This window comes from Ciconia boyciana, chromosome 2 (assembly GCF_034638445.1).
Source record: "Ciconia boyciana chromosome 2, ASM3463844v1, whole genome shotgun sequence".
Classification (NCBI taxonomy): Eukaryota; Metazoa; Chordata; class Aves; order Ciconiiformes; family Ciconiidae; genus Ciconia; species Ciconia boyciana.
The window spans coordinates 54,467,924-54,481,364 of NC_132935.1; the positions used below are offsets into that span (position 1 = coordinate 54,467,924).

At 43.0% G+C, this 13,441-nt stretch overlaps 1 protein-coding gene across 1 annotated transcript; it reads left to right on the top strand.

The window, feature by feature from the left end:
* Nucleotides 1–3,524: 3,524 nt before the first annotated feature.
* On the top strand, nt 3,525–11,539 carry LOC140647740 (myosin regulatory light chain 2, smooth muscle minor isoform). The gene is made up of 4 exons (XM_072852688.1): nt 3,525–3,758; nt 9,433–9,630; nt 9,799–9,960; nt 11,031–11,539. The coding sequence occupies exons 2-4, from the start codon at nt 9,447–9,449 to the stop codon at nt 11,201–11,203; spliced, it is 519 nt and encodes a 172-aa protein (XP_072708789.1). The 5' UTR covers nt 3,525–3,758; nt 9,433–9,446; the 3' UTR covers nt 11,204–11,539.
* The last annotated feature ends 1,902 nt before the right edge of the window (nt 11,540–13,441 follow it).

Genomic DNA, 13,441 nt, shown 5'->3' on the forward strand with positions numbered 1-13,441 from the left:
ATCTTCATGGGTCAGTGAGGCGCAGGGCCATGGTCCCGCACGAGGAATGCCCTAGGAGCAGCGCTGCCAGGCCCGCGATGTGGCACCCGCCTTCCACGTGCTGGTGTCAGCCTGAGTTGCACGGTTTAAGTAAACTCATGTTATTCACGGTAGTGTGGAAGATGTGCGTTGATTGCTGGAATTGGTAACAAGTTAGAGCATGGTCCTTCTTTCCTGACCGTAAGTATTGGCGATTCCCAGAATGTAACTATAATCCAGCTTCCTTGGTTTATTTTATTTAGTAGTCCGACTATACGATTGTTTATGTAACTGAATACCATAAAATAATATATTCTCCTGACCTTTGTTGCAAATGTATTAAGTTGTTGTTGTTATTATATTTTGTTATTGTTATTATGTAACTACTTTGGTAATTGTTTCATTTCTAGACCAAGATAATAAAACATTTGAAAAGCATTAGAGAAATTGCTAAATTTGACATATAGTTAGAGTAGGTAAATCATCTACTTGAGGACAGTGCTCAGCTTTGATTTCTTTGAATGTTCTAGGTCCCACTGAGTTGTTTGTTGGTTTTTTTTATGCACCATGAGCTTCACTAAAGTATGCAGTTCATTAAAGTATACTTCTCCCAGTAAAATACATCCTCACACTGATGAAGAGGTGTGACATTCTGGCCCTTTACCTCTGTATGGCCAGGATTTTGCTGGCTGCAGACTCTTCTTGGTAAATTGGTATAATTCATTTTAGGCTGCCATTGCCAGCCTGGATTGCACTATGATCCTTTCCATGAAGGGGAATCATATTGTATGTATGTGGAAAATACCAACCTACATGCAGAATAAGGTATTATTGAGAGTGAGGAGTTCCCCAAAAGTATCTAGAAAGCAGCAGTGGAGATCCTTACAAGAGTGGAGCGTGAAAAGACATGGAAGATGCAAAACGCGATGATGCCAGTGACCAGGCAAGCCCAGGAAGGCAGACCCTTCCCCAAACAAGCCGCCACAGAGGAGTTCCTGGGCAGATTGCCTGCTAGCCAAGAGAGGAGCCTGGTTGCTCTGTTAATAGTGTATTTACTGCAGTGAGACTATCCATGCATACAAAAGAGACACCAACCCAGAAGGATTAGCCTAAATCTAGCATATATTCAAGACTGAGAGTTTACAAGCAGCCTTGGAAAATTTCTTCCTTTAGGGACCTCTGGCCTCTGAGGAACCAGCAGGTAAGTCACTTTAAAGTTATTTAGGTGCCCAAAGATCGGGAGTTCATAGGTGTTTTGGAAGTGTGCAAGCTTCTAAATCCCATTGAAGGTAGACTCTGAAACTACTTATAGAATACCCTTTTACATTCCCACCTGCAGCCTTTATGTATCGCTGGTTGTCTAGCTCACCTGTGCTTCAGTTTCACCATCTGTAAAGTGGAACTCATGATGCTTTTATACTGTCCAAAGAAGTTTAATGAGAGCTAATGAAGAAGAATGTTACGAATCATGTGTTTTTTTATAACTGGTCAATTATTTTTTCTGCAAACAGAAAAGATTGCTCTTCATGAATCAATATTACTGCCATCTGTATTTCTTAAAGATGCCTGAAATCTAGTGAGTCTCTAAATGTCTCCCTAATTCTCAAAATAAAAGGTTGCACACCTTTTCCCATTAAGAAATGATTCAGAAAAAAAATCTTGCGAAAGGTCAATGGGCAATAAGGTAAACTCAGCTATGGTGATTTAGAGTATAGGCTGAAGTCCTCCATGGTTAGTCAATATATTAAGTATTACTCATTATGTTAAATATTAAACCTGGCAGCTACTCATATCCAGACATGTCAGACACAGATCCCAGGTATGAAGGCTCATTCTGACACGTCCTCTTACATATTTATTGTTCACATTTTAGCCTTTGATTGTTCCTTTATTCATATATTTTTCATTATTTCAATTTTGGGTAAGCTAAAAAATTATTTTAGAGTAGATCATTAAAATAAATATAAATCATTGAGTTAATATTGTATCAAGTTTTGAAGGAAAAAATTAGGAAATCATTGTTATCGAATATTATTCATTTCATTGTTGGATAATAAAACAACCTCTAATATAGATAAAGATTCCCCTTCCTGCTCTTATCAAGGCTGACTCTGCTAAATTACACATCAGTTTTGCCACTGGCTTCAGCAGTAGAAGTACTGGACTCTAGAAACATAAGAAACAAAGATTGCAAAAAGTGGTTCAGAACAGGCATGAGTTTTGTATGCAGCAACATATTTCTGGATCACGAGAGGAAAGGTTGTCTCAGATTCCACGGCGTAGTCGCTCAGTGCTCGGGGTCAGGTACTGCCTGTTACGATGCAGAAGACTCATCCCAAGCGGGTGGCCTGCAGCATCCTGCCAGCGCACGAGAGAAAGGCAGGAGCCGTGACAGAAACCACCACGCTTCAGTATAAATAAAAAACACCGCCGGCAGCACCAGCGATGGGCAAAACGGTGCAAGGAGCTTTCCTTGACCCAGCAGGTGCTCAGCAGCCGAGTGGAGGAGACGTTCCCGGGAGCCATGCTCTCTCCCCCGGCCCTCCTCTCTCCGCCCCGGCCAGGGGAGCCCCTGGCTGCTGCACCTCCCAGTCACGCCATTAAATTTATTTCCCTCAATAAAGTCAGAAATACGGGTAATCTCTCACCGTTTTCACAAACCCTGTGAGAACTGAGTATACCTGAGACCTCTGGCCGCCTGTTACACCTGCTGGCGTTGGGCAAGGCAGCTAAAAATTATTCCAGGATGGGATGACACACAGGCAACAAACCAGCATAAGCCCTTTTACTTCGGAAACCAGGCCAGACACGCAGCCTTACGTATTGTCTCCGAACCCAAGATAGGCAAGGAATTAACTTGTTAAAACCAGTCTTCCAGATGGATCCGCTCCATCCGTTGTTGCAACATACCACCTCCTGAGAGCGCACGACAGCGTAATAAAATGTATTTTTACGTTTTATGGGGTCGGTTACCGGCTCCCCCACACCACCACGCCGTCCGGGGTGTTCAAAGACAAGAGGGAACATAATTTAGTTTTCTGTCAGAAAACGGGAACAGCTGAGGCCTGGGACGATTTATGAGCCATTTGTAACTCTAGTTAAAAAGAGCTCCGTGGAAAGGCGGTCCAGGCGGTTGGGAACGGTAGTTGTGCGGCCGGTGCGAGGCGACGGAAGGCTGGAAGGACGTGCGGCCCCCGGGCAGGCCGGGACCGGCGCCTGGCACCGGGCGGGCGGACAGAACCCGCCCGCCGGAACCGCGACCGGCCGCGGGGCGGGGCGAGGAGATAAGGCCCCGCCCCGCCCCGCCCGTCGCCGCGAGCCGGGCGAGCAGGAAACTCCCGCCGTTGCCTTACAAGGGCAGACGCGCGCTCCCTCCGCCCCCCGCCCCTGGAATGCGGTGACCGCACCGCGCTGCACCCAACGCTCCGCTTCGCCGGGGGGGAACGGGAGAGAGGCTGAGCCCAGAGCCTTGACCCCATCCTCCTGGGGAGGGCAGAGAGACCCCGAAGGGAAACGCAAGACCCGCAATCACCGTCGGCACCCTCCCCTTGCACGGTTTGTGCCGCCTCGCCGCCGAAGCGACCAGCCTCGTCGCCATCCCTCCCCGCGCGGATGGTCTCGCCCACGCCTTCCTTCCTCTGCGCCGGCGGGGCGGCGGCCGCTCGCTCTCCGGAAGTGCCGTTGCCGCCACAGCCGCTCCCCGCCGCGCTCGGACGAGGACCCTCTCCCGCAGCCGCCAGGTGAGGCGGGGCCGCTGCCAGCGCTGAGGGGGCCTCAGCGACTGCCCGCGGGGCCTGGAGCCGGGGGGAGGTGAGGGGTGCGGCAGGCCCGGGGCAGCGCGCGGGGCGGAGCCGCCTGAGGAGCCGGGCCGGGGGTCGCTTGCGGCGTCACCCGCCTCGGGGGCAGCCCCCCTCGGCCCTCGCCTCGCCTCGCCGCTGCCGGGCCCGGCTGGAGCCGTGCGTGGCGCGGGGCTCGCGGCTCTCCCTCAGCGGGGCGCCGGCCGCAGCCCGCGCCCGTCAGCGGGGAGCCGCCCTGCGCGGCCGGGGCTGGAGGGGGGGACCCCGCCTTGGTGGTGGCCCGCGGCCTGCCCTGCGAGCCGGGCGGTGGGCCGTTACCGCGGGCGCAGGCAGCAGCGCCCGTTGGCTCTAGCACTCTGTCGGAAGGGATCAGCTGTCTTCCGGCCGCATCGACCCGCTCCGGCCGTTTCCTCACCGTCGCTAGAGCAGGGGAAGGGCTGGTCTGAGAGAAAGCTCCTGCGGCTTGAAGAGGTTGAGATAGCAGGCGAGGTCGTGAGTCTATCCTTTCCTGCTTACGTTTTGAAATAATTACGGCCGCAACAAAGCTATTAGGGACAGTTCATAGCGGTTTCTGCTCTCTAACTTGCAGACAGAGGCCTTGTTGAGTCACAGAAACTAGATTTTGAGGCAGGTTTGACTTCTTTACAAGGGTTTAGGAAAACTTATTAATGAGGAGTCTATTAAGATGGCTTTCAAGACTAGGTGAGATTTTTTTTCGAAGTGTAATCTGCTCTTTATTGAACTTTGCCACAGATCTGCTGGAGTGCCTTGGTCTTACCTCTTCCTGCTACCACCCAGACTGTGACGGATGAGTGGTGGTACCTGATGCTATAAATTGATTACATGGAAAGAATTTGGCATTTAGCTTTGAGGCTGACTTTTGAATTTGATTATTTAAGAGAAGGTGGCTATTTTATATCTTAGTTTAATAAAGTTCCCAAATAATTAGCAGTGTTAAAATAAAATATTCAGTACTAAATTTTATGTAGAGACTTTCTTGGGTGTGTTTTCTGTGTTCTGGTGTGGTTTGGTTTTGGTGGTTTTGTTTTTAAATTTTGAGTAATAGGCATTCACCGTCACTAGAAAACCATTGTTGAAACGTTCTCTGAAGCGTAACTTTTGGTCACTGCCTCTAAACAGATCAAACTTTTGCATCACTATCAGCGGGTTGTAGAGTTTCATATCTTATTGTCTGGCTCAAGCTCTTTAGGTGCGCAGTTTTGTCTCATTGTAGGGTTTATCTTTTTCCCAGAGGTAAGGAGCATAAGATGACTTTCTGTGTTTCTGTAGTTTGATATCCATTGCTATTGCTCGACTAAGCAAATGAATGTACAAGCAGCATAGAGGAGCACAGTGCTATTACTACCTCTTTAGTTCAGTGGGTGCAATTTATTCTTTTTTTTTTAATATCTTAAAATCTCCTAAATAAAGGTTATGTTTTTGGAAGTATCTTATGGTAAGTCTTACAGGCAAGATCTTACTTTAGACGTTTCTTGAACAGTATCCAAAACAAGGCCCAGACCATTCAGTGCATCATAGCATGAAACAACAGACTCAACCTGCCTGTCATGACTTGTACTGTCTAATGTGAAGTATTTCTACTCTTTATCTACCGAAAGTCTTCTGTGTTCAGCCTATACTTACCCTATTTCAATTATAAAAGCATGATTTTTTTTTTTTTTAAAGAAATGACCTGGTGGATTTATCAGATTAAATCCTATTTTCTCTAAAATTAGCAGGTCCAGTGCTTGACTGAAATTATGCTAGTTCTTGCTCATTATATCATTCACTGTTGTATACAGAGAGATGACACTAAGTGTAAACACTTGGAACTTTTTCATCATAAATTGATCTCTTTGGCTAACTGGATTGATGTCCTTGTTTTTCTGAACATGTTCCAATTTATCATCCTCTTTCTAATAGAGTTTTCCAGAGCTGAGTGCAGTATTTCATAGAATCATTTAGGTTGGAAAAGACCTTTAAGATCACTGAGTTCAACTGCAAACCTAACACTGCCAGGTTCACCACTAAACCATGTCCCTAAGCACCACATCTACAAGCCTTTTAAATACCTCCAGGGATGGTGACTCAACCACTTCCCTGGGCAGCCTGTTCCAGTGCTTGACAAACCTTTCGGTGAAGAAGTTTTTCCTAATATCCAATCTAAACCTCCCCTGGCGCAACCTGAGGCCATCTCCTCTTGTCCTATCGCTTGTTACTTGGGAGAAGAGACCAACACCCACCTCGCTACAACCTCCTTTCAGGTAGTTGTAGAGAGCAATAAGGTCTCCCCTCAGCCTCCTTTTCTCCAGGCTAAACAACCCCAGTTCCCTCAGCCCCTCCTCATAAGACTTGTGCTCTAGACCCTTCACCAGCTTCGTTGCCCTTCTCTGGACACGCTCCAGCACCTCAATGTCTCTCTTGTAGTGAGGGGCCTAAAACTGAACACAGTATTTGAGGTGCGGCCTCACCAGTGCTGAGTACAGGGGGACAATCACTTCCCTAGTCCTGCTGGCCACACTATTTCTGATACAAGCCAGGATGCCATTGGCCTTCTTGGCCACCTGGGCACACTGCTGGCTCATATTCAGCTGGCTGTTGACCAACACCCCCAGGTCCTTCTTTGCTGGGCAGCTTTCCAGACACTCTTCCCCAAGCCTGTAGCGTTGCATGGGGTTGCTGTGACCCAAGTGCAGGACCTGGCACTTGGCCTTGTTGAACCTCATACAATTGGCCTCAGCCCATTGATCCAGCCTGTCCAGATCCCTCTGTAGAGCCTTCCTCCCCTCAAGCAGATCAACACTCCTGCACAACTTGGTGTCAGGTGCACCCTTACTGAGGGTGCACTCGATGCCTTTGTCCAGATCATTGATAAAGATATTAAACAGAACTGGCCCCAGCACTGAGTCCTGGGGAACCCCACTTGTGACTGGCTGCCAACTGGATTTAACTCTATTCACCACCACTCTTGGGCCCGGCCATCCAGCCAGTTTTTTTACCATTTTAGGCATAGCTGCACCAAACTTGGGCTGAAAAGCACTACAGTCTTGTGAGAACTGATGTTTCTCTATATGCAGGCTGACAGGTCCCTTCAAGTGAAAGAGCCGTGCCTTCTGTATTCTGTATGTCTGCCTCCCAAGCCCAGTTTAGAGAAACTTGGAAAATAGTAATGCAAGCATTGGCAAATTTTTCATCTTCTCTAGTATGATATTCTGATATGGCAATCTTCTGAACAGAATTAGAAAGAAATGGGCTCTCTTCCCACCATGTGTAGCTCCAGTGAGCAGTAGTCTGCTTTTGTTACCTCCTCTCGATTAGGATTGAATTATACCTGAGAGAATTGCAGGTAGTAGCTTGCTGGCAGCACTGCCTTGCAGCACATGCAAAGTAAACTTTTTAGGTTACTCTGAATAGGCCGTATTCTGAAAACTATGAATTATTTCAGAGAACAGTTATTAACAGATATTGTTTCACTCTGTTCTGGGTAGTGGAACTTTTAATCAATAATTGAGAGTTTAAGAGTAACTTGTGATGTAATGAGTGTTTTTCCAGAGGAAACAAGACTGAAAGTTATGCACAACCCTTGACTGCAGCTTGAAAGCAAACTACCTTTATTGTCGGCTGTCTTAATAAATATCTAGATGTCAGGAGTTCATATTTATTTGTTGAAGTGTTGTTGGAGGCCAAACATCTCAGATAGCTTGTGGTTAGTGAATGCAATGAAGAGAACTTCAGTGTTGTTGAATGATGCGCAGTTGCATTTCATACGCTATTTTTAGTTTGGGACATAGGGTTTTTTTTATATATACGTCAGAAGAACGTTGTATGTGCACGTAGGATTTAAAAGTGTGGAATTGGCAGGGGAAATCAGTAACGCTCTTTGTAGACAGACTGAGAAGGACGTAACCATGGAATATCCTTTTATGATTCAGATGCTTGGTACAGCGTGTCATGTATCTGATACAAAGCAAGGTAAAATGTCTTTCCTTTAATTAAAACCAAAAAACCTAACTGCTTTTTGCCTGAATGTTGGATTGGTTGACCATGTAAGGGAGTTGCTTTGCTTAATTTTACTGCCTTTTTTTAAGGATGAATCCAAGTTAGTGACTTCAGTCTTGCTTTTCAGGAGTCTAACAGAAAATAGAGTAACTTTCAGCAAACTATCTGAGAAACCATTAGAACTGTGCTGTGACTCTGATTAGAATTGCATTTCTGACCAGATTTTTTTTTAAAGTCATAAAATTAATATTTAGAGTAAATTTCAAATTGTTGGCATTCTTGGGACTACAGGTGAAGCTTAAACTTGTCCTCTTTCAGGACACTTGCTGCAGGGGCTTTCTGTAAAATTCAGAATCAAGGGTGGAAGGAATCTGGTTTGCATACCATTTGGTTGGGGCGTAATAAAGAATTATAGCAGCATGGATTGCTTGCATTAGATAAAACTAAAGCATAGAGGTGTACAAGACTTTTAGAAACAACATTAAACAGGGTCTACCTTACTTTGATCCAATAGCAATGTTGAGGTCTTTGTGTTTGCATTTTAGTGAATGACTCAGCTTTTTGTGTTTTTACCGGCAACCATAGTTGAACACTAAATGTATCTTCCCAGCTAAAAAGAAGCAGTTAACTTGAAAGCCTCGGTTCTACCCTGATTATATTAGTGTTATAACATGTAAACTACCACGTTTATTTCTTCATTTGACAACTCAAAGGAAACAATTAAATTAGTATATTTGTGATACATGAAACTATATAAAGGTTCTATGAGAATATATAAATGTTATAAAAGGTTGATAATTTAAAGGAAACAATCTTCAGATTTTTAGAACTATTATGTCATTAATTCATTTTTAAAAAGAGTATGCTTGCATTTGCGTATGTATTGTGTAATAGTTCCACTGTGTAAGAGAATAGCAATGCGGTGCTTTTGAACCATGTCAGTGTCCTTTTCCTAACACACACAATCCTCTAGTTGACTTTGATGAGAGCAGTCTAGTAGGAGTGCTTTGGCAGATCTCTCTCCCAGCCCCATCCAATGATCTTCACAAAAAACGTTAGGCTCTCTTCAGGGTCATTCTGTGTCCCGAGACCTACTGCACTTTTAACAGCAGCTATTCTAACAAAATGCTATTCAGAGCCTAAAATACTTCTTTTTTTTTTTTCCTCCCAAATGTTAGTTTAGCATACTGTGTGATTTGTTTAACCACTACATGCTATGCTAGGTTAGCAGCCTATATCCTTCTACGTGGTAGGTCAACAGTGCTTCCTAAACTGCTGAGTATGTAGTCATCTTAATTTGTGGAAGATGCAGATAGAGTATTGAATCAGCAATATAAGCACTGTGTGAGTTTCATTTCAAGAACTATGATTCGATTTGTTTTTTAATATAGCCTGCTGTTGGCCTACAGTGCCAGTCCCTGAATCCTGAAAGACATTATTCTTAAGAGCAAGTGAAATCCAGATGGAAGAAAATAGAGCAGGAGATAGTAAAATAAAAGTGTACTTTGGGGTATTTGCTTATAACATGGAATCTGATATTCCTTTATCCACCTCTCCCCCGAGGATTTTAAATCTTATTTAATAAGGCTAAATCTTGGATATGTTTCTGCCTCCCTAGAACCAACAGCCAACATGTCTAGCAAAAGGGCAAAGACGAAGACCACCAAGAAGCGCCCTCAGCGTGCCACTTCCAATGTATTTGCAATGTTTGATCAGTCGCAGATTCAAGAATTCAAGGAGGCCTTCAACATGATCGACCAGAACAGGGATGGCTTCATTGACAAAGAGGACTTGCACGATATGCTTGCCTCCCTCGGTAATGTCACTTTTCTGTTTACAGTTGCCAAGCAAATTTGTGCTGTTCAAATTAAAATATTGAGTTTGGGAGAGGTTATGAGAGGTGTCTCAGTTTGTATGATGCTATTCAGATTACTTTTTCTTTTAGTTTGAAAGCTAAACTAAATATGAGTCCCTGTATTTGTAGGAAAGAATCCAACAGATGAATACCTAGATGCCATGATGAATGAGGCTCCAGGCCCCATAAACTTCACAATGTTCCTCACAATGTTTGGTGAGAAGTTAAATGGCACCGATCCGGAAGATGTAATCAGGAATGCTTTTGCTTGCTTTGATGAAGAAGCAACAGGTATGTGGGTGAAATAACAGTGTACATGTATTATTTCTACTTACTTTTGTAACAATAAATACTTGTATTCATAGAAGCGGTGATGAATTTTTTTAACTCTGAAAATTCTGATTTCTGCAAACTAAAAATCATGCCACGTATCCTCAGCAGCTGAAATTACCTTTTCAAACACTATAAAAGTTAAAATACCAAACTTCTGGCACTTCGATTCTGTTGTTCAAGACGGGAGAAAGGAAAAAAAGATGTTGATTGGGAACCAGGGTCTTAAATTTTTCCTAACTTAAAATTCAGCTTCTGGGCAACTTTTGTAAGGGGAATCCTTGTCTTCAAAGCTGTTGTGCTTTTATGAAGAACTTGTTTTCTGTCAGCAACTTGTATCCACCTTCCCTCTGTTAAGCTGCACTTAAAGGATAAGAAAATTAATACAGGAAAAACCTTGTGTGACTCACAAGAGTGCTGATAGAAGGAATCACAAGTTATATAAGGCTGCTTAATAAACAGTGCCAAAAATGTAATCTTTGCAACCAGTCTAGTAAATCTGAGTTTTGTCACTGATTTAAGATAAATTTAAAAATCTTTGAAATACTTCAAACTTCCCTGTGTTTCATGCGCTTATTGAACATTCCTAATGAAAGCCACTGGAAAAAAAAAAAGATGGAACTTGACTACCAATGTTCAAGAGAAACAGATCCCTTTAGTGTAAAATATACAGTTGTTAGAAGGCTGTCAGTACTACCGGGAGTATAGCCCTGCTGCTGGGACAAGGTCCAATATGTACGCTGACAAATTTGTATATGCTTTGAAGCAACACAGGCAAATCATACAATGGCCTTTACCTGGAGTAGTAAAGTAAAAACCATGCAAATTAACTAAAAGGCTTGACTTGATTGAATGCTTGTAATTATTTGGCAATTATAGTAATAGGCTTTAATGGCTTTGTTTTCATTTGGCAACAAAGCCTGTAGGTCTCTTTCTTTGAATTCTTTGTTTCAACTAGAAATTATCATCCATCTGTTAGCAGATACATGTAAAAAGTCCTTTTTCTTATGTCCTCTTATACGGTGTTCTAGGGTTCATCCAGGAGGACTACCTGCGAGAGCTGCTGACGACAATGGGAGACAGGTTCACAGATGAAGAGGTAGATGAGCTGTACAGAGAGGCACCCATCGACAAAAAGGGGAATTTCAACTACATTGAATTCACGCGCATCCTGAAACATGGAGCAAAAGACAAGGATGACTGAGCAAATCCCTGGATACCTGCAGATTATTTCTACTTTACAATTATGTTTATTTTTGAGGGTTTCTTCCTCATAGAATTTGTTGCATGCATTTAGCTTTACAGCTTTTGCCTTTCTCAATGTATTTATCTATTCCAGGCCATTTAGGCATATTTGCACCTGTGTAATCAGACTGGAAGTGGGGAAAATATTGTGAGGAAAAGGATACAGGGACAAAGATCCATGGACTTGATAGTCCAGGAAAATAATCTCAATGTTTCTGGTTTAGCTGGATTTTTACATTTTTGTAATAAATGCCACTTTGGAATAAAGATTGCTATATAGATAAAATACCTCAAATTCTTTTGTGAAGAATGACGTTTCTATTATGCATTTACAAATGCAGGTGTGTTAATTGTATTTCACTTGTAGTTGCAAATCAAGCTGGAAAACTCATTTTCATAATGTTTTTTGCAGTGTCATACAGTTCTGAAATGCTCCTAGCAGTATGTGCTGGTGTCTTTAAAAATGCAGCTGTGCAAATCTCTTGCCTCAGGTTTATGAAGTGGCATCTGACTGGTATAAGTAGTTAGCCAAAGAAATGGTTAGGGAAGATTGTTACAATTGCCTAATGGCCAGCAGAGAACATTTATGATTCTTAAGCAGATATCATGCCCAGCTTTTATTTCCTTTTAATATTGATTGTTTTTTAGCAATATTTTCATATCAAAGTTTGCATTCCTGTTTGCTAAGTTTTTATGCTGGCAGTAAGTGGGAATTAGGCATATTTTTTTCCCTTCTGCTGAAGGAAGCTTGTGCAAAGGAATCTGTCTCAAAGCTGCAGTGTCTGTGCTGGCACTAATTAACAGCAATACGTGGCCAGAAAACCTACATAAAGCTGTATTGTTCTGCAGCTTTTAATTTGCATGTGAGAATGTGAGCAAAGTAGTTCTGAGAATTAACTTGGTAAAACCTTATGCGTGATAAAGTTCCTCTTGCTTTTTAAAAGATCATACATTTTCCTCAGCTACATCGATAAGATGGCTTTTAAGCAAGCAAGACTCATTAATTCAAGAACAGCTGTGTTGATGCTGTTGTCTCAAATACCAAGAAGGGAGGAAAGTTGTTCCCTTAGTTCTTAGCTTGACCACGTCCTTCCATGTGTCTCATTCTCTCGGCTACTGCAAGCTGAAAAGCATAAGGGGAATTTATTTTACCTACATATTTGTCAATTAAAGTGATGACCTCTTATCCAGAAACCATGCTGTGAGCTATTTCACATGGCTTAAAAGACACCAAGGAATAGGAATTTTATGTCAGTGAAAGAGCTTGTAAAAGCTGTGACAGCATATACTGTAAGGACGGTTTGTCTCATGTCCTGCGTAGTAGCACAAAGGCTTGGTTACTTAATCTTGCTTGTGTTCCCAGTATGGCAGTTCTTGAAGATATTCTGGCTTTAGCTTTGTAAATAAGTTAACTTGACAAAGTATACTCAGTAGGCATACTTTTTTTTTAAAAAAAGTTTTTTATTCCTGGGTGGTTTATCCTACTTTGGGCTTAAGTAAAATGAGTTTTCAGCCATTCTTTTCCCAATTTTGTGTTTTATCCGCTAACTGGAACTTGGCCTCAATTTTTTTTTTTTTCCTACCCAGACTGTGTTCTTTGCTATATGACTTCAGACTGCCACACCTGCTCCTTCTCTCAAAAGTTGTTTTTTAAATTATCTCTGTGTTCTTCAGTATGGTTGCTGAGGTATTTCTCCATGGGATGCCTGCAAGGTTCTAGCAACAGCTGGGGTTGTTTTTGGAAGGTAGTTTACAAGCATGTATGGAAGTTTTCTCCTACAATGCCCATGTGACAACAGTGTCCAGATCTAGGAAACACTGTCTTGTGGAAATGTTGCTATGTAACATTAAGCTGAAGGACAGTTACACTGTCACTTCTTTAGGCTGATCTTGACACATCTGTGCAATTCAATATTGTGTGCATACATGCAAGCAGCCTGCACTAAGGATAGATGTTAGACTGTCTTGATTATTTTTTCCCTTTGAACGTCTAAATGGTGTAAGATTCAGAGGGTCAGTTTTCTTCTGTTACGAACACTAGGTGCCCAAACCATTCTTGTCCTGATCCTGTCTTCTCAGTAAATTTTAGGTGCTGGTATGTTAGTTACCCCGTGTAATTGGCAGATGAGTCAGCTGGATTTTTCTTGCTGGAAATAAGTTTTGGAGTAGTGATTTTTAAATCATAAATGTGAGTTAC

Coding starts and splice junctions, on each gene's coding strand:
- LOC140647740 (XM_072852688.1), top strand. CDS start 9,447: ATGTCTAGCAAAAGGGCAAAGACGAAGACCACCAAGAAGCGCCCTCAG. Junction 9,631..9,798: donor CGATATGCTTGCCTCCCTCG/GTAATGTCACTT, acceptor CTGTATTTGTAG/GAAAGAATCCAACAGATGAA. Junction 9,961..11,030: donor CTTTGATGAAGAAGCAACAG/GTATGTGGGTGA, acceptor ACGGTGTTCTAG/GGTTCATCCAGGAGGACTAC.